This window comes from Dicentrarchus labrax, unplaced genomic scaffold (genome assembly GCF_905237075.1).
Source record: "Dicentrarchus labrax unplaced genomic scaffold, dlabrax2021, whole genome shotgun sequence".
In the NCBI taxonomy this organism is placed as follows: domain Eukaryota; kingdom Metazoa; phylum Chordata; class Actinopteri; family Moronidae; genus Dicentrarchus; species Dicentrarchus labrax.
Genome location: NW_026136721.1, coordinates 22,554,209 through 22,578,968, shown reverse-complemented (window position 1 = coordinate 22,578,968; position 24,760 = coordinate 22,554,209). Strand labels below are relative to the sequence as shown.

Below are 24,760 nucleotides of genomic sequence, written 5' to 3'. Positions count from 1 at the left end.
GCAGTAGTTAAATAACACCTTGGCACATGTCAGGACATCTTATTTTGGTCACCCACACAGACAAATTCAATAAAATAGAAAACATGTAAAAGATAATGTTTATTTATAGAGATGCCTCTAAAGACTTTGTTTTTTTTTTAAACCCGCAATAGGGAGGTTAAGGATAAATAAACATGACGCGCAAAATAGGAATAAATGGTATTAAGTTATTGCTATTCAGACGGTGAATGGACATAAGCATGGGGGCCAAGGGCTCTGAAGTATAGAGATAGTAGCCTAAACTCCAGCAAAATTCTGCTTCAAACGTCTCTCAACTTATTCAGAAGATACAACATGGTGGCAGAAGCCATACAACACATCCACAAACCTTAATACCACACACAATCAACTAATAAATAATTATGTATAGATTGTTACCGAGCAGTATATAAAGTAATTAATGTTGGTGTTTTATTTTATGTGAAACTGTGAGCCACATCAAAGACTAATTTGACAATCAAGTTTTTCAGATTTTCCATCTCTTTGAGGCCACCACATGTAGGCCTACTGTGTAATACTATAACCAACGTAATCAATCAAGAGTTGCATCACAGAACAGTTAAAAACTCGCATGGCATGTGGACATCCAGGTAATCTGCACGCCCAGGAAACCTATGTAAAGCATATGGTCTCACACGGGGGCACTTCATGAAGTAAACTTGCACTGGTTCTTCCTGATTTCCTAGACATCCCTGCATAAGTAACATTATATAACATTACATAGAAAGTAAAGAGAAAAGTAGAAAATTATACACTTGCATTCAAACGTGCCCATATTGTTCCCTTAAGTGAATAATGGGTGCCAGAGTGTGTCCACATTTTTGTGGGGGAGCACAAGTGGGGGACTGACTTATGCAGGTTCGCATAAAGTATGTATCTCAGCTTTCCCTTCATTCCTTATATATGTAATTCCAACACTGTTAATGGACTCCAGTATGCAGAAATACTGGAATGCACTCGATAGTAACACATTTATACCACATGCAAAAGGCTGCATGTTTTTCACCCAAAAACTGCATGGGATCAGCATAATGTGGGCTCGTCATGAGATTCCTTTGTTTTTCAGCTAAATGTAGCCTCATTTGGAGCATGATTTAGCCCTCTTCCTGACATGCTATGGTTGCTAACAATGAATGCATGAAGTCATCTAGTTTCACATGACAATAGTATTGTCACTGTATTTCTGAATGATCTGGATGGAACTGTTAAAGTAATTCAGAGAAATTATCATAAAAACACATACTCAAAGTGGTTATTTTACCAATATCTTACCGTTGGCAGCTGTCATTGTGATGTCAAAAATCCTTATTAGTACATGATAATCCTAATAAGTGTGAATTCTGTTAGACACATAATCAGTGTAATGTAGTGTTGTAGTGACTCAGTGTGACCACTGGAGGTCAACAAATACTGATTATTTCTCCATAAGTCCATCAGTCAGTCCTCATGTCCAGATCTCTGTCTTCTCAGACCAGAAAACTCTGGTCCAAATATCTAAAGTAAAAAGGGCTGTGACGTTATGTCTTCAGTATTTCTTCTGGAAATGGGGAATTTATGTTCTAATTTAGTGAATATTTTATTAGCTCATTCCATTATTTGTGAGATTCAATATATTCAGTTAGGACTGCTTTCAGACAGATAAATAAATAAATCTTTCAAAACCAGAAACTGTGTGCATTGATGTCCCGTGAAAACCATGTATCTCCACATTTTATTTGCTTGAGTCATATCATGTCATAATATAATGTCAAACTCCTACACCTTTAAAATCTTTATACCACCTTAAACCTTTCAGATTTAACAAGAAAAAAGGAAGAAAATTCTTCATTTACAGGTTTTTATTAAGATATATATCAGGCAACGTGCTGTAAAAAATGACAACCAGAGGAAAGATTGACCCTAATATGCTGAGTCAGATCTTAGAGATTTTAACTGATATTCATCATGTCACATTTTTTTCTTCATTCTTCCAATGAATAACACATTCTCAGATATTTATGGCATCTGACAATGCCACCACACCACAAAGCCAACCACACAAGTCATATCAACTCTACTTTACTACCATGTAACACAAGAAGAAGACAGTTTACGCTCTGAGCTGTCACAACATAGTCTTGTTATACTTTTTCAGCATAAAGAACAGAACCTGGGTCTTAACATAAAGAAGTTAACCAACCTACCACAATCAGGAATAAAAACGATGCAAACTCTTAACCAGTGACCTAACAGCACAACCATGTGAGTCTTTTTGTTCACTGTTAAAGGGTCACTGTTGAGCCTACTGCCACAACCTATTACAATGGAGGTGAAAGGACATTTGTTTGTGGTGATACAGACATTAAAAAAATACATTTCCAGAAACAGTACGTCAGTGACTCCAGATAATGTAGAAAACCTTTTCTTTTGGAGTGTTTTCTGCCAAAGAGATGTCTTTATGACTTTGTGTGATTCAACCCTTTAAAATGAACTCTCTGACTTCATAACTTCGTTTTCTGAACCAAGAAGCCACTTAATTTAAAGTATGTTGTGTGCTTTCAATATTCAACAGGAAACACGGCAGCTGGTATTACTGAGAACAAATATCCTCCCCCTGAGCTTCAGCACAGACATGTTTTCTCAGTTGGTCCTTAGCACGTTCCTCTTTTTTCAAGATGTCCTCCATTGAAGCTGCATATCTAAGAATGTCAGACAAATAAGTCTTAATGTGCAACACAGCTGACAGCAGTAAAGGGTAAAGAAGAATTATCAGCAAAAGGGAACTTAAAGTAAAAGCAGTCACTGCAGAAAACTACGCTAACATACATAACTCAGTTTTTATTCATGATAATTTCATAGGTTTAGTAGCATTTAACTGTTCTAGTTCAGTGGTCTCCCAACCTTGTTCCTTAAGGGGTCGCTTTTCTATTATTGAGTTAACTGACAACCCTTAAGTGATTTATTTTATGGATATTTCATATTATATTAAATGCATAACAATAATAACAGTACAGAGCAACTGATTAACTGTACAATAACCTAAATAGTGAACAAAGTTTGTGTAAAACGAGCAATTTGGATGAATTCTGAACTGATTATTTCCTGTGAATATTGATTTGTTTTCCTGATACGGACTTAATAGGGCTCTTTTAACAAATTCCTGTAACAATGCCTCATACTTTATAATCTCATCAGATCTTTTGTATGTAAAATCTATAATTTTGTTTTAAATTTGTACAGAAACTAATAGCTGGCAAATAATGTTGTGCAGTAATTATATTTCCCTCTGAAATGTAGTGGAGTGTAGGTATAAAGGTATAGTGGAATCAAATGAAAATAGTGTCAGTGTAGTAAAAGTACCTAAAATGTGTACTTGAATGCAGTACTTAAGTATATTTGTTACATTCCTCCACCATGCACCACTCAATTCAGTCATGAAGAAACCACATTAGCTTTGTACTCATTCAAGATAGTAATACCATTGCTTTAATGGGACAGCTGGGCTGACAGCATGTAAAAGGCCATAATTCAATCACGAGAACTTAAAGCACAGAAACATCAAATGAACACCAATGACAAATGCACACTGCATTCTCTGTTTCTCATACAACAAATTAAAAATAGCATGGGGACCAAGATTCTTACATACACACTTTGTAGCTATACATAATCTTTAGTAATGTTCCCGAGATGCTTCCGAGCCTTTCGTGTTCCATGGATGCAAGGCTGCACTGGTAGGTCCATGCTAGTAGGCTGTTGAGGATGTGTGACAGGAAAAAAAAAATCTTTAGGGTGAGCCTGGGCCTTTGGCATTGAGGGATGCAGGGTCCACATTCACCAACAATATCCAAGTCTGTCTTGACTAAATTGCTCGGACACCATTACCCCGAAAACATTCAAGGCTCGCTTTCCATGCTGATCAATCTTAATCCATTCTAAATATATATAATTATTTTTTTACTCATAGACACCAAACTGGGGTTGTGAACAGAAATGGCAGCCACTTGCCTTTTTTGCTTTTTTCCCCCTCTTGATAGCTCTTTTTTTTGCTTTGTCCTTGGCATTGGGTACCAGACAGTAAGACGTTAATGTAATTGTTACTGAAGAGTTTAACAATAAGCTCTAAAAACATAATCGTTAGCTTCCCCCAACCCCCCTCTATTGTCCTACAATTGAACAATCACCATTTATACAAGTCAGTTCTGAAAATACAATGGCAAGTGACATTTTCCACCAAAATTTCATTGTGAACAACAAAAAATATATTTCACTCCCCATCTGATTTGTTCAGCTTATCAAATGCAATAACTGGTTTGTTTTTCTTTGTACCATCGTACCAACATTCACCGATTTCAATATTGTAGAAGTTTTACAAAGACATAAATATAGTAGGATACAATACAGTAAAAAATACAAAATAAAGTTGATATAGTTTCTTCTTAAATGATAATTTTCTAGAGGCAAACCCAGAAACGGATCTTTGACACTAGGCAAAAAACACTAGAATTACCCCCTGAGGTCAAATGATAAAAGAAAAGCCAAGTCTCAAACCAGAGCTTAGTCCCAGGTTACTCACTACTTTCATGTTATTCATAAGTAGTGTACTATGTACAGGACAATAGGCAAAATGTGGGTGTCCTGTGTGACACATAGTCTTTGTGTACTATTCAAGTGCACTAGTTTGGGTGTTATTACTACACTAGCGAGACGTTAAGCTAAGGAAAACTTGAAGGCACAATTATCTGAGGCAAAATATGCCTCTAGAAAGTAAGATTCAAAAAGGGAAAAAACAAAAGGGGAAATGAAAGTTTACAGTTTCAGGTATGGTTTAGGTCTGAGAACGACGAGGCAGTGAATCAAGTTAAGGCCAAATTACTTAAGATCGTCTGATCAGAACGCTCCAACAGTAAAGATGATGTTAGACCTGACAAATCACATGGATTTGCAATACGATATCAGTTTTAATACCACAACCCTTCTCGAAATTTTGTCATAGCCTGGCTTGCTACATAGACATTTCTTCTCAAGGTTAAGTCAATTATATTAAACAAGGCTTTTTTTTTTTTGCTCTTCTTGCAGAGGTTGTTATTATGCACAATAATGTATAAATGTATGTTACAAGAATATACATGGGCTTCAGTCTATAATATCTCAGTAAGGAGTACATCCAAGCATTCAGGGTGAGGACTTTGGCTTTGAAAAGTTAGTCTACATATGCACAAATATGAAACACACGTAGAAAATGCACCATAGAAAAAAAGGACATGGGGAAAAAAAAAATTAAAAAACAGAAATGGACCAAATGGCTCACACACTGATCCGCTGTCACTTATTCACCATTTGCTCACACAGAACCATTTCTTCTCCATAATGAAAAAATAAAAATAAAAACACAAAACAAAATAAGTTTTCAAGTTTCACCTTTTCACACCCTTCACATTTTATCTGTGTTCACAGACTTGTTCAGGGTTGAAATGGAACAAGAAATACAAAAAGGAACAAAGACTGGGGTTTGGAGGGCTTCAAGGGGTAAAGTTCAAGTTTGTCATTCCTCATGTGCAAGTCAATATAAAAAAATGCTACAACTCGTACAACTCTCGTCAACAAGACAGGTTCAGGGCAGGCCAAGTCCCCCCTGTAGTTTGCTAAATAAAAAGGGGCTCGGAAATTGGCAGGACAGCTTGCTCAAATAGTGATGCAACGCACAGTCACCACTCCCTGTATTTTTTTATTTTTTTTTCAGCTCGTCTATCCATTCATGTGAAGGAAGAGCAACTGTGGGAGTCTGCATCGTTACATCAAGAGCCAAAACAAGATCTCCATCCTTTGTCTCTTCTCTCTTATGGCAGAAGAGTCCTCTCCCTCCGTTACTCTGAAACGCCATTCCTCACTCTTTCATTCCTATGACTTCGGTTTAGGTTGGCTATCTCATTTGTTTTTGTTTTTTTGTCCCTCTGTGTGTCTCTCACTCGCTGTCAGTCTCTAGGTCTGAGTCAGACCACTGCACTGGGCTCAGTTTCCCGTTGCGCTGGGCATACTCGATGACTGCTGTGTAGCAGAAATAGTACTGGTCCCATGTCTGGATACTGAAAGCCCTCTGTGTACGCATCCGCCGCACCGTCTGACGGACATCCACTGTGCCGATGTCCTCCAGCCGGGACAGGCAGATGTCCAGTGTACAGAATGTGCCTGGTTGGGAAGCATAGATGGAGACAAGAAAAGTTACTCAATTACACACATACTCAGTAAGGCACAAAAAAAGACAATACTGACACCAGAGGAAAATCTAAAACTCCAGGACTGGGTAGGACGTAGTTTTGCCATCAAAATGGCCAGAATTCTTGGTGGGACACATTTAAGAGTATGTTTTTATTCTATTTTAAAGAATATTGAATATGGTTCCAATAATCCGAGGCTAGGTACCAAACCTTTCTACTTTTTTGTTATTGACCGAATACTTTTGTAGGACACAGTATCAAAAACTGTCGCATACTGAAAGCTGGCATGGAATACCTGCTCAGATTCACACTCTATATTCTTTAAATAGAGAGGTCCTGATTTAAAAATCAATTTTCCTTCATTTTAGACAGTAGCATTGCACCAGCTAGTATAAAAATATTTCAAATTCCAAACGCCAATTTAAACCCACATAACTAAAAGGAACAAGGCATTTGCTTAAATATAATCGAAACGGCCACTAAATGTATTGTAAAGTACATTTAAACCCAATAATGTGTTTACCTGTGCGGCCGATACCGGCACTGCAGTGCACCACCACAGGAGGGCCCCCTGGAGGCCCCGTCCAACTGGAGCCCAGGCTCTGGACTGCAGCCTCCCTCCTCTGAAGTACATGCTCACGGAAGTCCAACATAGCTGAAGCACTTTTGGGCACTCCGAAGTCCGGCCAGCTGACATAGAGGTAGTGGCACACCTGCCGTGTTTCTCCAGACTAAAGAAAGTTCACAAAGGGTCATAAACAATTAGAGCACGATAGTTGAGTCCTTCTTTGGCACTGAAAAATGGAAGAGATTCCACTGACAAAAGCACAACTTAGAGTCTCCAAAATCATGTCAAGTTATCTTTTATTTGAATTTTAAATACCTCTATAGCCATCAAAGATACGCAGTCAACGTGAATTACCTGTGTGTTGTAAAGTTCAAGATGGGAGAGTTTGAAGTCTTGAAACACCTGGATGTGTGTGTTCCTGACCAAGAAGTATCCGTGCTGCTCAGTCCTGCCCTCCTCAAGAGGCCAGTACTGACCACACTTGACACGCCCACGCTCTACCACCCTGAGACACACATAATCAAGGATTTGTTATTACTTGGACAACCACTTTTGTATACAAACAACAGTTATACATCTCTAACACACAACTGATTACCAAAGTCTGAGGTAAAGGAGTCTCACCTGGTGGTCATGACAATAATAAGTACCACTTGTTCCCACACCATGCGCCAGAAGTCACCAAAGGTTTTTGGCAAAGGACCTGAGGGATACAAACGTTTGTCAGGCCATGGTAACGCCAAACTTCATATTGCATGGAGAACAATATAAAGATAATGAGTAGTAGGACCATAGTTTGTGTCAACAGCTGCTCACCCTGAGTTGCAATGTAGGCGTTGCCCCTCTTGTACCCATCCATGAAACTGGCATTAATGTAATCGGATGTCTGTTAAACAAACAGCAGAAGAGGGGTGAGACTTACTGCTTGGTGTAAGGATCTACTGCCTCCTGTAGGAGGACACTGAACATTACTATTAATAGAGTGGGGTCCACAAATGTTCTGAGTCCCTTACATGCATTAAATGGTTTAAAATGTAGACTGGAGTCACATTAAGAAGATTTTTTTTTGTTGATCAGCCCAGTGCCCTCCACTAATTACTAAACTAAATGCATGCAATATATACCATTATATTTTCTAGGACGTAACCAATAGATTCTTCTTATGAGAAGGTGGAACAGAGGCCCAATCTGATTATGACTGATGTTGGTAGCAAAGTCACAATTTAGCAACAAACATTCATAAAATCATCTCCCATTTTATATCCTTTAGAGAACATTCATCCAGAGAGAAAGGAAGATCGATTAACTGATTATTACCTCATCTTCGTCGTCACAGAGCTGGCAGAGTCGCACACGTGACTGATCCAGGCAGAGAACATCACTGTACCGGTTCTTTATCTGATTGGATAGTTTCCTGCAGAATTGAAAACAATAGTGAGCTGATGTGTAAACTGTAATTTTCCTTCACCTTGGTAAAGAGAGACTGAAAATAAAGGAAGTAACCAGCAGAGAGACAGAAGCTCCCAGACAAAAAAAAGACTAATGGATAGAATATATTTTTTATCTCTTACTTGGAGTAGTCAAAGGTGCCTGCTGGTGGCTCCTTGCGGATCTCCTCGTACTCCTGATAGATCCCCTTCTTCTTCTTCCTCTTCACGTGCTCCACCAGGTCATGCACTGTCATGCCTCCCTGCTCTGGCATGTGAACAGACACCTCCATGCAGCGGCCCTCATCGTCAGGATCCCATGATGAAGACAGGGGCGGGGACTGGGAGGAAGGATGGTGAGGGGGGCGAGGCAAAGATTTCTGGGGCAATGGAGGCACCCCTTCCTCCTCCTCCTCCTCCTCCTCCTCCTCCTCCTCCCCATCCTCCTCCTCCTCCTCCTTTACACCCTCATTCTGAGACCTATGGGCGGAGTCTGTTGCCTTGCCGTCCACTTCATCCCCATCACCTTTCTGGGAAAGCGGTGTGTCAGGCGGCGTGTCTGACTGGGGAGGGGCTTGGCGGCCGCGACCGTTCATGTTAGCATTGGGGCTAGAGCCGCTAACGGCCATGTTGGCCCCGCTCACTGCTGAGCCATTCCAGTGTTGGTGGTTGCCCTGCGGCCTGTTTGCAGCAGACTGCGGACTCTGCTGGTACTGTCCTAGGCCTCGAGTCCTGCCCTCCCCCACACCGCAGTGGTTGTGTGGATTAGCATTGCTATCATCGTAGCAGTTAGAGTTTGCCACGGCTAGCTCAGACCCTAACTGTGTGTTTATATGGGTGTGGGACAGTGTAGCGCCTGCGCTTGTGTTGCTGCACTCTAAGCTGTAGGAGCGCAGCAGGCTTCCCACACAGTCATGTGTGTCATGTTCTTGTGTGTCACCCTGAACAGTGTTTGTGTGCATGTTAACACAGGACTGGATCCAAGCCACGTGGCTATACTGGGATGTCCCACCCAGGTGTTCGGGGAGGGAGGAGACTGGGATGTGACTGGCCAACTCGTGAGCTTTCACTGTGCACACCTGGTGAATGGAGAAGAAAGGAAACATGTTTCAAATGATGAATGACAATAAAAAACATCTTACACACTACGACACAAATTTCAAAATGTAAACAGACATACCCTTTCTCTTAGCTTCTCGCGTACAAATAGGCGGAGAACCGCGAAAGGTGCCCGAAACCAAAGAGGTGACGACACAATGAAGACACATTTTAGGCGAGCCGGAAATGCCCCCTAAGAAACAAACATCAGATGAAATGATGAAAAGGGTTTTTAATTTCAAGAGACAATTTTGGCAGCGAAAACTTTTAGGCAGGCAAATCAGAGAGCAGCTTATTCCTTATATTCACCTTGAGCAAATTGAGGATCTTGACACAGAGCTCATAGTCAAAATTGCCATAGCTGGAGTTGGTCATGTCGTAGATAAATATGAGTCCGTCTCTTTGAGTTTGTAAACTGGGGAGATAGGAACAAGATTTTCAAATTAAAAGCAGAGGTGGAGGGTCAAAAGAAGCTTACCATAAGAAATGCATATCATTTTATAAAATACCTGGGGACCTGATCCTACTAACTACAACAAAAGATAAATTGTATGTATAAAGGGTTGAGGCATCACCTCTCTATGGCTTTGTCCAGCTGATAGATGATGGCCTGCAGCACGGCTTTGTGGGTAGTGACGTCTGGCCGATGGAGACGAGCAGTGAAGAGTGCCAAAGCAGCGCCCTTTGCATCTCGGCCAGGCTGGTAGGAATATGAACATGTTGTTATAAGCATCAATGCGAATTCATGTGATTTGTGAGAAAGGGCAGCTATAAATTCTGATTATGAGCATAGACATTTGCAGATGATCCATCCATATATATATATATATATATGGGTCAAGTATATAAACTGAATGAAAAACAAAACTTTACTCAATCTCCATTCATAAAGACACACAAATACAAGCATAAATGTGCATATTGACATGTACACACACAATAAACTCTTCTTTAATGACCAGCATGTGCTGGTCATCCTGGTGTCTTATTGTGAAACTGTGAATCAGCTGCAGTGACTTTGTGAAATTGAATTGCTTCATCACTCACCAGGACTGTAAATTTGCCACTCAGCAGCTCGGAGCGCAGGGGCTCCTCGTCAGGGTTGATATTGATGATGCCCTCTTTGATTCTTGTGTTCTAATTTTGACACATGATGGTAGAGAGAGGAGAGAAGGGGGTAGGTTGTCATTAGTGTAGGTTGAAGCTAAAATGGTATGCAAACAAACTGATAAAAAAAAAACGTATTAACTTGAATTTGGTTGTCCCATGTTAGTCTTAGTATCAAAAGACCTGTCAATCAATTTGGAGCAAGACATTCAAATCCTGTGATATGAATGTCAGTTTTGATTTTCTCATGGATGGATGCCTCTAAGGTTCATGTTATTTTGACCCACCTACATATAGCAACAGTGTTCCCTCATAAATCTCAGCCCTTGTCTGGACACAGTATTAATAAAATATAAAACAAATAGACTCACAAATGTAGTGTTTGTTGCTTTTGTTGTGTTGGTTTTCATTAGATTTTATAGGTGTTCATGATATTGTGCCCATCTCTTGTATGGGTCTGCCAGAGACCTCAGTGGACTCATTTTATCACTGACAGCACATCATGCTGCAATTCCTTTCTGAATAAGAGCATCATTATTTAGATCTGAGTAACAGGTTATGGCCTGTTATAATAAGACATTTCTTATGACTGCTGCAGTGGAGAGCTGTCAACATATCAATAATGGTCATCAGCCAGATATAAGCAGACAATCTAACTCTTAACGCCATTTCTTGTATTAAATATTTAGTAATGTTGTGCGTCACACGTGTAATATCATATTGATTGTGAATTGAACTTAATTTTCTACAGAAAACTGGCTGATACTTAGAAGTTAGTCCAACTGCATCCAATAATCTTCAAAGTTTCAGGTTTATAGTATATCATTATTATTATTCAGAGGATCAGATCAGACAATTTGCAGTTATATACATCTTCCTCAGATCCTTTAGCCCTAATTAACCCTGTAGTGTCCTGTTGATAGTAGATAAATATTCATCTCAGTGTGGCCACCAATCAAAGCACTGCTGTACCTTGTATGCTTGGAAGAGTTCGATGGCTCTGGAGACGTCAAACTTGCGGGCCATAAGAAACTTTACAGCTGTAGGTTGGGACACGAGCCCAGCACTGTGAGGCTGCTCCCTGCTACGCACCTCACCCAGGAACTCCTCCACAGCCTGGACAAACATGAGAGAGGAGATGGAAGAAAAAGAGGTGAGGTGTTGGTGTGTGATGTGAGATCAAAGCAGAAAACAAAATTGGATTTGGACAGAAGGGGAATAACCAAAACGGGTAAAAATACATCAAAAGCTTGGAGTGTAGGGAGTAGAGAAATAGGAAAGAAAGACAGAGAGAAGATCGGGATGACAACAGTCTGTCAGCCCCTTCAGCTTTGTCGTTCTTTCCCTGCCGAAGTCACAATAATACGCAATACAGATGGCAGCAGCAGGCTGCGCCCCTAGAAGATGCCGTGGATGAGAGCGCTCATACGCCAGGAGACAACAGTCAGCTTGTTTTCACCCAAGTGAGCTGCATCTGTCCTCCAAATATGTAAACAGCACAAGGAGAGTCTATGAATGGGTACAACGGATTAACTCATCCGCTATATACAAAACTTGAATCTACTCTCTCATGGGACAAAGAAGAAGAATGCAGATGTCAAGTGAAAACCTAATCCAAGCACACTGAATTGTTTGGCAGACGTGGTAAGCCTTCCAGACCTTGATGCAACTTGTCTCATGATCATTTTTGTTATTACATGATGGACTAAAATATACAAACTCAGATTATATGGCATTAGCTGTAATAAATAGCAAATAGTACCTCTACTCAGTTTTTACCTAAATGTTAATATTTAATTTAATAAAAGATAGATACTAGTTATTTATTGACCACAGTGGGAAAAGTATATTAATTTTTATGATGCCAGCAGGTGGGTGGTCTTTATTGGCAGCGATATGGCTCACCACAGCATTAACCCTATCATACATGCGTGGTATCATGTCATCAGCACAATGACGAGCCTACACAGAAATCTATATTTGTCACACTTTGATCAAGACGTGGAAGATTTGTGATTCTCGGACTATGACGTCTGAACTCCGTCCCAAGAATGTACTGAGCACAAAGCTGTGGCTGGACACATACTGAAGTTGCAAAGAGAAGACCCTAACCAACACCTGGTCCTGGCATATCAGTCGAGACAAGAAGCAAGGGATCAAACCAGACACATTTAATACCCTTGACACCCCTCAAGTTGGCACTCAGTCACTGGTAATATATTTTTATACTACTTAATAGTCTTTTTAAACTAGTAATATGTGGTTTGAAGGTACCCTTTCTTACATGTTTCCCCCTAAATCAATGCTGATGCTGCCTAGCCATGTTTGTAAATGTGAAACTGTAAGTTAGGGATACAATGTTTGGATTTGGGGCACTGTAACAAAATCAGGGAGGGCACCTTTTGGATATACTGTATGTTAACACTGAACATCAGCACCAGGATGGTTGTTAGCCTTAAATCCAAGCGAGCTAAAACTACAAACATTCAGTCCAGCAAGTGTCCTCAAGGCAGTAAATCGATTGACGTTCACTGGATCTGGAAAAAAATGATGTTAGCAATCACGAAACACATCGGCACTGATCAGTTAACCTTGTGAATGCTCGATGGAAAATAAAATAAAAGAAGAAACACGTTGGCTATAAAATGAGAGCTGTCATCAGAATAGCTGGGTGACATTTAATGTTGGCCATGAATGTCAGGCCCACCCCATTTACTAGAAAGTGAAGGCAACAACAATGCTAGGAAACGGAGGATCACTTCTGTGAATTCTCGACCGTAAATCTGATAGGCAGGACACTGCGAGCTAGTTGGGCTCACAGCAAACATGATCTTGATCTGTCTCAACTGTGTCATGGTGCAAAATGACACCCAACACCCAAAGCAATCAGTGTTTGGTCATTTCTAAACTTCACACTTGGCCCAACGTGATTTTTAACGTCTGGCAAGATAGCTGTCGAGGAAATTCCCTGCCAGTCAACAATAGCTATTAGCATTAGCCAGCGGCTAGGTTACATGTGGCAGCTGGATGGCTAACGGTAACGTTAAAGACCCTAGCAGCCACACACATGATGGAAACCATAGGCAACGAAGCGTCGCTAGGTATTATACGCGATATGAGGATATCTACGTAGTCCAGGTAAAGCTGGGTTATAAAGGGAGCGAGTATTAGAGACACACAGCCGGGTATGTGATCCCTACTACTTCTACTACTACTACTACTACTACTACTAGTAGTAGTAGTAGTAGTAGAAGTAGTAGCCAACGCCATCATGCTAACACACATGCTAACTGCTGTCAGTCACACCGGAGCCAGGAGGGTGCGAGCGGGCCAGGGCTGTTTACAAGACCGCGGCGTTCCCGGGGACAACCTCGGTCACAAAATATATGGGGAAAAATCCCCGGTTACAGGAGAAACCTACGGCGACGTGTGCACACACTGAACGCGATGCAGAGATGAGGAAAAAACCCCGTAAAGAGACCCTTACCAGCTGCTCCTGAGTTGTCAGGGCTTCCGCCATCTTGAAGCCTCCGCAACGTCGCAGCGGGCGCGCCCACCAGCCGCTCGCTCCCGCCCTACACCCCGACGTAGACCCCGACGCAGACCCCGACGTAGACCCCGACGCAGACCCCGACGTAGACCCCGACGCAGACCCAGACCCAGGCCCCGCCCATCCGCACTCACTCCACCACACACGGGTCAAAGTCTGGATTTATCAATGCACTTTGGCACTTCATTATCTCTGCTCGTTCATACGCGTTAGTATTCATAATTCATGTGAATAGTTTACTAGTGAGAGTGAGATTCAAATCTGTGTTTTATTAAGTCTACATGGTGACAGTAGCTTAATCCATACAGTTTACCACACACAGTTCATGTACTCTTTTATCCATGCTGTCTGTTTTTAACCTTTTACAGTTTATAATCTGTAGATATAATATAAAGTTTATTGCCAATTTACAATAAAATACAACCTTTATTCACCTCATTAACACACAGAGCATCTAGAAAATGTTTATCACTCGTTTATTTAACCATAAACAATTAATTAAGAAACATTTTATTCACCCAAACATTTAATAGAAGGCCAGTCTATTTAGTATTATTGATATTAGTATTACTCATGGTAGTAGTAGTAACTGTAGTGTATGGGAACTTTAGTTCGGACATTTGTTCCGTCGGACTGTTTTTTGTGGAGCACCGGGGCGGCACTCCGGCGGCTTTTTTGATTTCAGATCAGCTGAGCGCCGGTCGACAGACAGAAAATGTTTACACTTAGCAACCGAAATAGTTAAATGTAAGGCGACGCTTGTTTTCGTGTGTCTGCCTCCGTTGATACACATTGTTAGAGACAGTTTATAAACTCAAACTGATGTCATGTTAATTAACATCCACCTACTACAGCGTTTGTCAAAAACAACCCAACTTCTCCTTCAGCATGAGCAACTCGGGTCCTCCACTGAAGAGGAAAAGCTACATGGGACAGCACCAGATCAAGAAGAAACAAGGGTAAGTTCACGTTGATCATTTATAATCTTGGCCGATTTAGAAGAATTATGACAAGACTCCTCCTGTTGCCTAGAGACATCTTGCCATCTTTGTGACATTTCTCTCGAGGAACATCAGTCTCTCACCTCTGATGAACATACATTTCTCTGAGCACAGCTTCCAAACTCCTGATGAGCCTCCGGACGGAGACAGACCGCTGCAGAAAACCCGTTATCTGTCAGGCAAAACAACCAGATCAGAGGACATGGTGAGCCAAAGAGAGGTTTGTCTTTGTCTTCTGTGCTTCTCTTGTCTCACAGACGACACATGACATGTATCCTTCCCCATCGTTAGGGTGGAGGAGCAGCGTTCCCACTGGGAGAATCCACATTGGCCCTTGATGAAGAGATGCTGCAGGTGTTGGACGCTGTAGACGCCATGAAGCCTGCATCTGCCGGTTCTTGTGCAACAGCAGCAAACAGAGATCCACAGTCAGCGCCAGCATCCTCAGCTCTCTTTGCCTCGTCACGGGCTCTTGCGCCAGTTGCCGACAACAAGAGGGAGAGTGACCGAGCACCTCAGCACGCAGGGCAGGGACCCCACAGGGCCCCCAGCACCCAGGAGAGAGTCTGTGGGCGTAATGGTGATTGTGAGAGACCAGGATGGAGAGCTGACTGCAAAGACCTTGCTCAGAGGCTTCTCTTCAGTGAGGGCTTGGAGGAAGCGGAGCACGCTCAGAGGGGTCCAGAGATCAATGGGCCATCCTGTCAGGAAATAAAAAACAGTCAGCGAGTAGGCAGATCCACCAAGTGAGTCTTTTAACACGTTATTGTCCAGTTTTTCTTTTTGTTTCGATTATCTGCCTCTTGTGCTTAAACAACACAAATCTTACTTTGTGTGTTTCAGTAGGAAGAAACTTACATCCATCAAAGACAAAAGTGGGTCAAACATGAATGCTGACCCACCTCTGGATGTATCCAGGGAATACATCTTGTTCAGCCCCACCCGCCTCGCTGCAGCCATGAAGGCCAAACTGCAGCAGTCACTACAGAATCAATCCGCCTCCGTGCTCACAGTCCCCAGTGGTTTAGACATCAGCACTCTGACTGACACTTTACCTCAGCCAGGTGAAGTCATCTGTAATTTGTTCCTCTGTGTTTGACTTTTTTTTGAACATGTGACACCTTGTCATGGCTGGATTAACCTGCTTGGGTGCCCCGGGGGAAAAAGTTGAGCTGCAGGGCCCCTATTAATTCCCCCTTTTCTCACACTCACAGTCACTAACTACAAATACTGGGGTGTACAAATATTGTTTGGTAATTTAGGAATTTCCAACATGTGAGCATAAAACTGAAATAATAAAGATCTTAATATTAGATTTAATACAAGAACCTTCTTCAGGACAGGGGTTCAAGATCAAGAAATAATAAGAATAAGACTCACCTCTTGTCAGTTTATATTGTACTTTAGTGGTGTTTCCACTTCTCAAGGACATGAGACTATTTACACTGTTGAACTACAAGGCAATATTCAAAGTGCTTTACATAAGACATAAAAAGAATAAAAGAAAATGGATTAAATTAAGCTAAATGTGAATAAAAGAAAATAAACAGAAAACTAAATATTACAGTGCAAGATATAAATGAACAGTCTCAAATTTGACCTAATGAACGGGAGTGGTACAGGCCAGTGACCACACAGTAAACCCGAATTACATTTATATCTGAGATTAGATTGTGTCTCCGGTGTACGCCCTGAAATAAGATTTAACTTTAAGCCATGTAAAGTCCACTTGTCACATGACTCCTGCCCCCAGTTAGATATAATACCAACTGTAAAAGGAGTATTTTATTTGTGCCCTACTGTAGGCATTGCCTTGCACGCTCCCACGGGGCAAAATGAGAAGCTGCTGTTATCCAGTTGGGGCTTACCAAAACCTGTCCTGGAGCGCTACCTGAAACACGGAGTGACTCACATGTTTGAATGGCAGGCTCAGTGTCTCACTGTTGGACAGGTGCTGCAGGGAGGTAACCTGGTGTACTCAGGTAAGACACTGAACGTCTCTCTCCGAAGTGATTCAATGAGTCAGCCACTGTTAGGTCATTCTCAGAGTTATATTCCTTCTTTTTCAGCCCCAACTAGTGCTGGAAAGACTCTGGTGTCAGAGCTGCTGATGCTGAAGCGTGTGTTGGAGACTAAAAGAAAAGCTCTCTTTATTTTGCCGTTTGTCTCGGTGGCCAAAGAGAAGATGCACTACCTTCAGGTGTTACACAGATAAGATAAGATGTTCCTTTATTGATCCCCCTTAGGAGAAATTCAAAAGGGGGATCAATAAAGGAACATCTAGATGTTGTTACAGACATTGTGTTGTTTGTATTAATCTCCATCTAACAGGTTTAAATCTCTGACATTGTAGAGTGTATTTGAAGAGGCAGGAGTTCGGGTGGAGGGATATATGGGCAGCACCTCGGCTGCCGGAGGGTTCACAGCACTGGATGTGGCTGTTTGCACCATTGAGAAAGCCAATTCTCTTATTAACAGACTGATTGAAGAGGACGGCATGGGTCTACTGGGTAATACACCAGTGATAATTGGGTGTTTCCTTGAGTTTAAAACATGTATGAGTATGAGTTTTAAGCTGTGTTGTTTTTGTAATCCTACCAGGTATGGTGGTGGTGGATGAGTTACATATGGTTGGAGACTCTGGAAGAGGATACCTACTAGAACTGCTCTTAACCAAAATCCGCTACATTGCACAGAAGCAGAACACCACTGGGTTTGTGTCTGTCTACCTTGTAACGGCAAAAGTGTTAAAACTTCCTGTTTTTCTGCTACATGTGTTAATCAGCACAACTCTGTCTGCAGGTCTCTCTCTGAGGGTGTACAGATCATAGGTATGAGCGCCACCTTGCCTAACCTCTCCCTCCTGGCTAAGTGGTTAGGTGCAGAGCTTTACCAGACAGACTACAGACCTGTACCCCTGCAGGAGCATCTCAAGGTGGGCTGCAGCATCTACGACAAGAGCCTCTCTGTGGTCCGACAGTTCACTCCTGCGCTCAGCATTAAGGTAAGGAGAGTAAAAGAGTGTAGATATTATCCAATGTGTGTGTTATTGTGAATGATCTCAAGAGCAGCAATGTAATAATGAGCTGTGTGTGTGTATGAATCTGCACTTTAATAAAGGGTGATGATGACCACATTGTGAGCTTGTGCTATGAGACCGTGAGAGAGGGCCGCTCTGTGTTGCTCTTCTGCCCCTCAAAGAACTGGTGTGAGAAACTGGCAGACAGCATCGCCAGAGAGTTCTACAACCTCAGACATGCAGGTACTTTGGAAATTACATGTCATCTCGAAATCATTTACTTTTTCTGCGTATGGTATTTTATAGTGAAGTCCAACTGTAGCTTATCCTTTCAGGTCACCAGGATGAAGCAGAGCCTCAGCCAGTGAGTCTGGATCAGGAGGGACTAGTGGATGTTGTAGCCCAGTTGAGGCGAACTCCGGCCGGTTTAGACCCCATTCTCCACCGGACTGTGCCATGGGGGGTGGCCTTCCACCACGCTGGTGAACACACTCACACCACTTCTTAACCACAACAAACTGCAGGCTGTTCAAATGGTTCAGTTTTGAGTTTTGAGTGTATGAATAAGATAAACTTTGTCTCTGTAGGTTTGACCTTTGATGAGCGTGATGTCTTGGAGGGAGCTTTTCGTCAGAGCACGGTCCGAGTCCTGGCAGCCACCTCTACTCTCTCCTCAGGGGTTAATCTGCCAGCTCGCAGGGTCATCATTCGAACCCCCACATTCAACGGGCACTTGTTGGACCCGCTCACATACAAACAGATGGCTGGACGAGCAGGGAGAAAAGGAGTAGACACTATAGGTATGAAAAGTGAAAAGGAAAAAAGCTGGATTATCAGTTAAAAAAAGATATTCACAACATCTTCGGGTCTCATGTCCTTTTGTTCATCCTCTTTCAGGTGAGAGTGTGCTGGTGTGTAAAGAGGCAGAGCGTCAGAAAGGTATTAGTCTCCTCAAGGGTGCTCTTCAGCCAATCAGCAGCTGCCTGGTGAGAAGGGAGGGAGAAGGTGTCACCACCAGTATGCTGCGAGCCATCCTAGAGGTATGGCTGTAAATAGATCACTGTACCATTGGCCCTGTGTTAACCTACATATAACCAACATAACTGAACTCAACTAATTGTTTTATGTCCCTAATTTGAATCATCCCAACGTGCAGATCATCGTTGGAGGTGTAGCCAGCACTCCACAGGATGTGACGTTATATGCTTCGTGCTCACTGCTGGCTGCCAGTGTGAAATTTGAAGGCAAAAAAGGTTCAGGTGAAGAAACCAACAAAGGAACTATTGAGGCCTGTGTTGAATGGCTGATGGACAGTGAATTTATCAGCATCCAGAAGGACGGACAAGGTACTGCCACTTTTATATTTCGACATATGATGAACTTTATTAACTTTTTGTAACAAACTGAACCATTGTTACAAAAATGTTAGTACTTAAATCAGATGGGAATTAGTTTTGCGGAATAATGCAAGCATTTTCTGTATTTATGCATCATGTTTCACTTTATTATTATCACATCATATAAGTAACACCTTTACCACCTTTCCCATTACGACAATCTGTCTTTGCATATCCAGAGGAGCGGTACTGTCCGACTCAACTTGGTGCTGCCACCCTTTCCTCCTCGCTCTCCCCTCCCGAGGCTGTGGGAGTATTTGCAGATCTCCAGCGGGCCATGAAGGGTTTTGTACTGGAAAATGACTTGCACATTCTGTATCTGGTACACATACACATATCTTGTCTTATTACTGTGCTTAATAGGTGTCTGCCAACTTGATTCACTTCCTATCATCCCTTAACCCCTCACCAATACTAAAGCTTAACTCTAGCTCCAAGTTTCCTTTGAACATAAACGGCCGCCATAGTCCTCTAAAGCACTGTAATTAAAGTTCTATGTCCAAATTGTCCTCAGATCACCCCTTTGTACGCAGAGTGGACAACCATTGATTGGTATCAGTTCTTCTGTCTGTGGGAACAGCTCTCGTCGTCGATGAAGAGAGTAGCAGAGCTGGTTGGCGTCCAGGAAGGTTTTCTTGCACGATCTGTGAGCGGCAAACTTGTCGCCAAGACAGAGAAGCAGCGTAGACAGATGGCGATTCATAAACGGTAATGCACATATTTATGTTAATTACACAAATTATATGTACAGTGGGTACGGAAAGTATTCAGACCCCTTTAAAATTTTCACTCTTTGTTTCATTGCAGCCATTTGCTAAAATCAAAAAAGTTCATTTTATTTCTCATTAATGTACACCCCATCTTGACAGAAAAAAACAGAAATGTAGAAATCTTTGCAAATTTATTAAAAAAGAAAAACTGAAATATCACATGGTCATAAGTATTCAGACCCTTTGCTCAGTATTGAGTAGAAGCACCCTTTTGAGCTAGTACAGCCATGAGTCTTCTTGGGAATGATGCAACAAGTTTTTCACACCTGGATTTGGGGATCCTCTGCCATTCTTCCTTGCAGATCCTTTCCAGTTCTGTCAGGTTGGATGGTGAACGTTGGTGGACAGCCATTTTCAGGTCTCTCCAGAGATGCTCAATTGGGTTTAGGTCAGGGCTCTGGCTGGGCCAGTCAAGAATGGTCACAGAGTTTTTCCGAAGCCACTCCTTTGTTATTTTAGCTGTGTGCTTAGGGTTATTGTCTTGTTGGAAGGTGAACCTTCGGCCCAGTCTGAGGTCCTGAGCACTCTGGAAGAGGTTTTCTTCCAGGATATCTCTGTACTTGGCCGCATTCATCTTTCCTTCAATTGCAACCAGTCGTCCTGTCCCTGCAGCTGAAAAACATCCCCATAGCCTGATGCTGCCACCACCATGTTTCACTGTTGGGATTGTATTGGGCAGGTGATGAGCAGTGCCTGGTTTTCTCCACACATACCGCTTAGAATTAACGCCAAAAAGTTCAATCTTGGTCTCATCAGACCAGAGAATCTTATTTCTCATAGTCTGGGAGTCCTTCATGTGTTTTTTGGCAAACTCTATGCGGGCTTTCATATGTCTTGCACTGAGGAGAGGCTTCCGTCGGGCCACTCTGCCATAAAGCCCCGACTGGTGGAGGGCTGCAGTGATAGTTGACTTTGTGGAACTTTCTCCCAGCTCCCTACTGCATCTCTGGAGCTCAGCCACAGTGATCTTTGGGTTCTTCTTTACCTCTCTCACCAAATCTCTTCTCCCACGATTGCTCAGTTTGGCTGGACGGCCAGGTCTAGGAAGAGTTCTGGTCGTCCCAAACTTCTTCCATTTAAGGATTATGGAGGCCACTGTGCTCTTAGGAACCTTGAGTGCTGCAGAAATTCTTTTGTAACCTTGGCCAGATCTGTGCCTTGCCACAATTCTGTCTCTGAGCTCCTTGGGCAGTTCCTTCAACCTCATGATTCTCATTTGCTCTGACATGCACTGTAAGGTCTTATGTAGACAGGTGTGTGCCTTTTCCTAATCAAGTCCAATCAGTTTAATTAAACACAGCTAGACTCCAATGAAGGAGCAGGACCATCTCAAGGAGGATCAGAAGAAATGGACAGCATGTGAGTAAAATATGAGTGTCACAGCAAAGGGTCTGAATACTTATGACCATGTGATATTTCAGTTTTTCTTTTTTAATAAATTTGCAGAAATTTCTACATTTCTGTTTTTTTCTGTCAAGATGGGGTGCTGAGTGTACATTAATGAGAAATAAAATGAACTTTTTTGATTTTAGCAAATGGCTGCAATGAAACAAAGAGTGAAAATTTTAAAGGGGTCTGAATACTTTCCGTACCCACTGTATATAACAGTATTAGCTAATAGTTGCCTCATGTGGTTTTCTGTTGCTGAACCAAAAAGTAGTTGGCAGTTCACAAAGGAACAGAAAATATGACAATTATAATATAAACAGATCTATATAAGGGGGAGTTTATTACAGTTTATTTGTTTCAGAAATGTTTAGATCACGTGGGACTTTTGTCTTTTACAGTTTCTCTTTGTTATCTCTTAACAGGTTTTTCACCACCCTCGTGCTACAGGATCTGGTGAATGAGGTGCCTTTGGGAACAGTGGCGTCCAAATACAACTGCAATCGTGGGCAGTTACAGTCTCTCCAGCAGTCTGCTTCTTCATATGCAGGTACGTGACATGTTACATTTTACAAGAAAACAACACATAAGAAATTCAATGACTCTAGATCATATGCTCAGTTGTGCGGCTGACAGAAACACTCTGCATTCCCTTCAGGTATGGTAACAGTGTTCTGCAAGCGTCTGGGCTGGCACAACATGGAGCTGCTGTTGTCCCAGTACCAGACCAGGCTGAGCTTTGGAGTCCAGAGGGAGCTGGTCGACCTTGTCAGGGTCTCCCTCCTGAATGCAACACGAGCCCGAACACTGTATGCACAAGGCCTATGTACTGTTGCTGAACTAGCCAGGGCCACTGTAGCTGATGTGGAGAAAGCCCTCAGAAACGCTGTCCCATTTAAGAGGTAGGTGTGTGTGTGTTCTATTAAGATATACATGCATATTAAGTGAATGAGGATATGGGCAGTAGCTCAGTCAGTAGGAACTTCGCTTGGTAACTGGAGGGTTGTCGGTTTCAAGTCCAGCACAGACCACAGTATAGAGTAGGGTGCTGCTACATGGCAGCCCTTGACTCCACCATCTCTCCACATTTGCTTGTCTATATGAGTTGGACTTTCAAGATTGTAAACTTGGATAACAACCAAACTGATGGATCCTGATGTACTGAAGTTTACACCACTACCATTAAAGGGGAGTTAGGGGCATTACTATCAAAAATCTGAACAAATGAAATGAAAAGAGTAAATGCCTGCATATTAAACCAAAACCACAAATATATTTAAATGAACAATATATGTATACACCATGTGGATAACTATCCAACCCACAAAGGGAATTAACAATTCAACAAGTAAACAATGAAAACTTTGAAGAGTGTGAGTACGGAGACAATAATACATTAAATATATCAACGATATCAAAAATAGTTGTTGTAGACATTGTTGCACAGACAATGTTGAATACATTTTAAAAAAGTCAAGAAGATAGCATATACATTCCTGTAAGCCCCTCCTAAACCCTAAGCTTGCATATAATGCATGCAACTGTAGCATTAAGCTTTCATCTCCCTGAAACATGAGTTTATATATAAAGCCAATGTCGTACTGTCTGTCTTCCTCAGCTCTAAGCGTGCAGTGGATGAGAGTGAGGTGGAGGCAGCTGAGAGACGGAGCCTCCGCTGTGTCTGGGTCACCGGTGGCCGGGCGCTGACAGAACAGGAAGCCGCTGTCGAGATCGTGTCTGAGGCAAGGCTCCTCCTTCAGGAAGACCTGGCACAGTTAGGAGTTCAGTGGGATCCGACAACACTTCCTCCCGGGGCTCCTGCTGTGAACAGCCCTGATGACCACCACAGTGGGGACTCAGACACCTCATCTACCTCATGTCTCAGCTCTCATGAAGCACAGATAGACCACATTAAAAATCACCGAGCTGGAGTCAAGAAAGGTGAGGGCAGAGACATTGGCAGCCGTGGAAAGGAGAATAAGGAACAATCTAAACGCAAGGATGAAAGGATCAAAATGAAGAAAGAAGAAGGAGAAGCCAGGAGAGAGCAAGGGAAGTCCAAGCCTGAAATCACAGTAGTCATCAGAAAATTGGAGGAGCACAGAAAGCAAGACAGGACAGTGCCAGAAATCAGACAAACTGCAACTGAAGTGCAAGTAGAAAGAAGCAAAGAAACAAAAAAAGATGAGACCGATAAAAATATATTAATGGCCAATGACACAGAAGATCCAGATGAAAAAAGAGAAAGGCAAAAGCACACAACTTCGAAGCAAGGAGGGGAAGAGTGCAAAAAAGCAGAGCCAAAAGAAGGAGAGACAAGTAAAGGGTCTGTCTCAATCAGATCAAAGCGTCATCAATCAAATCATCCTGTTCCTGAGAGGAGTCTGACACAGGAATTGGCTGAGATTGTATCCAGTCCCCTGCCTCAACCGATGCCACGTCCTCAGCCCTCTTCTTCCCCAATGCCTCCTCCTCGGTTTAGAGCTCCAGTATCCCGAGTAGAAGAACAACACAGCACCCCTACAAGGACGTCAAAGGGAGATGGTACCACAGGGATTGTTGCCTCACCTGTGCAGCCAGGTAGGCTGAAACACTCAAGGGCCTTAAGCAAAGTCCTCCACTCCATACAGACTGACAAAAGCCTACCGGATAATGTAGATAATGCACAGACGTCACACTTAAAACCCACAGGAGTCAAAAATTCAGCACCTGCAGTGCTCGGGACCCCTCCCGGTGTTTCTGCACCGACAAATGCAGATATGCAAGACTCTCCATCTGTCTCTCCTGCCTCAGTTCCTTTATTCTCTCCTGAGGCCAAGCGAAGAAAGATAGATGGCGGAGAAGTAGATACGTTTTCATCTCCCGAGCTGTACGCAGGGGAAGAGAGAGATGTAGAAGTTGAGGTAGCTCTTAAAAAGGGAGAAGAGAGTTTTGGGGACAGCTTTGAACTGGACACTCAGACAGAAAGAATCATTGTTCAACAGGCATGCCAACACAGAGATGGTAATGATAAAGGTATTAAACCGTCAGTAGAAACGGTAATTGTAAGAGAGGAGGAAAAGGTAGAAGCAGTTGTAGAGCTGGATAAGAACACAAATGAGGGAGGTAACAGGCTTGAAGCACCTGCATGTCCCAGATTCAATATTTCTCTGACAGACAGCCAAATGGAGCTCATCCTTAACACCAGCCACCAGGTGAGTG

General features: G+C 42.3%; 2 protein-coding genes across 4 annotated transcripts in view; one reads left to right on the top strand and one right to left on the bottom strand.

The window, feature by feature from the left end:
• Positions 1–3,481: 3,481 nt before the first annotated feature.
• On the bottom strand, positions 3,482–14,030 carry ptpn9b (protein tyrosine phosphatase non-receptor type 9b). The gene is made up of 13 exons (XM_051384652.1): positions 13,924–14,030; positions 11,409–11,552; positions 10,377–10,466; positions 9,905–10,029; positions 9,639–9,744; positions 9,412–9,522; positions 8,376–9,310; positions 8,122–8,218; positions 7,621–7,690; positions 7,429–7,507; positions 7,159–7,309; positions 6,760–6,967; positions 3,482–6,207 (listed from the first exon to the last, which is right to left on the bottom strand). Exons 1-13 carry the CDS (start codon positions 13,954–13,956, stop codon positions 5,984–5,986), a joined length of 2,373 nt encoding a protein of 790 aa, XP_051240612.1. The 5' UTR covers positions 13,957–14,030; the 3' UTR covers positions 3,482–5,983.
• polq (polymerase (DNA directed), theta) overlaps positions 12,415–24,760 on the top strand; it is a 19,940-nt gene continuing 7,594 nt past the window's right edge. Inside the window, exons 1-20 of one of the 3 annotated variants that reach the window (XM_051384641.1) lie at positions 12,415–12,648; positions 14,841–14,945; positions 15,102–15,192; positions 15,279–15,733; positions 15,831–16,051; positions 16,793–16,969; positions 17,057–17,187; positions 17,341–17,497; positions 17,589–17,700; positions 17,790–17,991; positions 18,108–18,249; positions 18,342–18,488; positions 18,594–18,806; positions 18,904–19,046; positions 19,163–19,352; positions 19,583–19,725; positions 19,918–20,111; positions 21,985–22,109; positions 22,218–22,461; positions 23,178–24,753. In XM_051384641.1, the coding sequence (XP_051240601.1) occupies positions 14,875–14,945; positions 15,102–15,192; positions 15,279–15,733; positions 15,831–16,051; positions 16,793–16,969; positions 17,057–17,187; positions 17,341–17,497; positions 17,589–17,700; positions 17,790–17,991; positions 18,108–18,249; positions 18,342–18,488; positions 18,594–18,806; positions 18,904–19,046; positions 19,163–19,352; positions 19,583–19,725; positions 19,918–20,111; positions 21,985–22,109; positions 22,218–22,461; positions 23,178–24,753 (4,734 nt within the window). In that variant the 5' untranslated portion in view covers positions 12,415–12,648; positions 14,841–14,874. Of the gene's footprint in view, positions 12,649–13,323; positions 13,575–14,177; positions 14,195–14,840; positions 14,946–15,101; positions 15,193–15,278; positions 15,734–15,830; positions 16,052–16,792; positions 16,970–17,056; positions 17,188–17,340; positions 17,498–17,588; positions 17,701–17,789; positions 17,992–18,107; positions 18,250–18,341; positions 18,489–18,593; positions 18,807–18,903; positions 19,047–19,162; positions 19,353–19,582; positions 19,726–19,917; positions 20,112–21,984; positions 22,110–22,217; positions 22,462–23,177; positions 24,754–24,760 lie in introns of those variants that run through there. The other 2 variants (XM_051384640.1, XM_051384642.1) reach the window with 2 other exon arrangements.